Source organism: Emiliania huxleyi (assembly GCF_000372725.1).
Source record: "Emiliania huxleyi CCMP1516 unplaced genomic scaffold EMIHUscaffold_8917, whole genome shotgun sequence".
Lineage (NCBI taxonomy): Eukaryota > Haptophyta > Isochrysidales > Noelaerhabdaceae > Emiliania > Emiliania huxleyi.
This window is the reverse complement of record NW_005195358.1, coordinates 1-1,218: the sequence shown is the minus strand read 5'-3', so window position 1 is coordinate 1,218 and position 1,218 is coordinate 1. Positions and strand designations below refer to the sequence as shown.

The 1,218-nt window shown below is 61.0% G+C and overlaps 1 protein-coding gene across 1 annotated transcript; it reads right to left on the bottom strand.

Moving 5' to 3' along the window:
- Positions 1 to 465: 465 nt before the first annotated feature.
- Positions 466 to 876, bottom strand: EMIHUDRAFT_50530 (hypothetical protein; the record flags this gene model as incomplete). The annotated part of the gene is made up of 1 exon (XM_005757923.1): positions 466 to 876. A coding segment is annotated over one exon (411 nt), but the record flags the coding sequence as incomplete, so codon positions are not given.
- Between the last annotated feature and the right edge of the window lie 342 nt (positions 877 to 1,218).

The following is a 1,218-nucleotide window of genomic DNA, read 5'->3' as shown; positions in this document are numbered from 1 at the left end:
GAGCGCTCTGGAGCGCTGTAGAGCTGTAGAGCTCTACATCCGGCGCGTGACGATGTGAGTCCGATGTAGAGCGATGTAGAGCGCGATTTTGCTGTAGAGTTTGTTGTAGAGGCTCTACAGCCAAACCGCTGGGAAGGCAGTGACTCAAAGAGGTCGAGCCGCGCTAATGGGGTGTCTCCTCGAGCTTACTGGAGCTCTGATGGACACGGCCCCGACTAGATCACTTGGGCGGGCCGCGGCGCCCCGGCCGTTTTCTTCGCGTCCCTCTGCCCTTCCTAGCAAGGACCAACATACCCTCACGCTCATCAGACTGTACTGCAACCGTACCCTGTACCGTATTCAACTCTGCGACGACCCCGCGCGTCAGCCGGCGAGGTCCGAGAAAGTCGCGAACAGGTCGCGAACGACGGAGAGCTACCAGCACAGTATGCATGCATTCGATGCGTCAGAGGCTCAGAGCTCCAGCTTCGCGTACACCCGTGCGAACTCCTCAAACGAGATGACGCCGTCACCGTTGGCGTCTATCTCCCTGAAGATGGCCTCCACCACCTCCTCCGATGGGCGGGCTCGGGCGGCTGCGTCGAGGGCGACCCTGAGCTCCTGCAGGTCGATAAAGCCACTGCCGTCAGTGTCCAGCTCCCTAAAGGCGGCCAGGGCGGGAGACTCGCTCATTGCCGCCTCTTCACCCTCCATGGCATCGCTCAGCCCCTTTGTAAACTCCTCGAGGCTGATCTCGCCGTCGCTGTTCGTGTCCATCGCTCGGAACACCGCCTCGCTTTGCTCGAGGCTGACGGCGCCGCCAGCCTTTGCGAGCGCCGCTTGCAGCTCCGCAAGCGTGAGGAAGCCGGACTGGTCGGTGTCAAGCTCAGCAAAGATGGATGGACTGAGCACCGCAGTTCGCAGGCGGTTGAACTGCTCAGCGGTGATGCGCGGAGGCCGCCCTTTTTGCTCGCCGGCGTTGAGAAGGGCTGGAGAGGCGCGCAGGCCGCTGGGCTTGCTGAGTGGCGATCGAACGGAGCAGCACGCGAGGAACAGGGTTGCTGACATACACACATACACATACACACAGGATTCCTACGCCCAAACAAAGAAAAATTTCTCCGACCACACAGCAAGAAAAGTGCTCTTGCGTTACGGTGATCTAATCACACGAATGCCACGTTCGGAAAAACCCGCCGCCTCGCCGCCACCCCGCCCGCTCGCGCCCGACTTTCTACC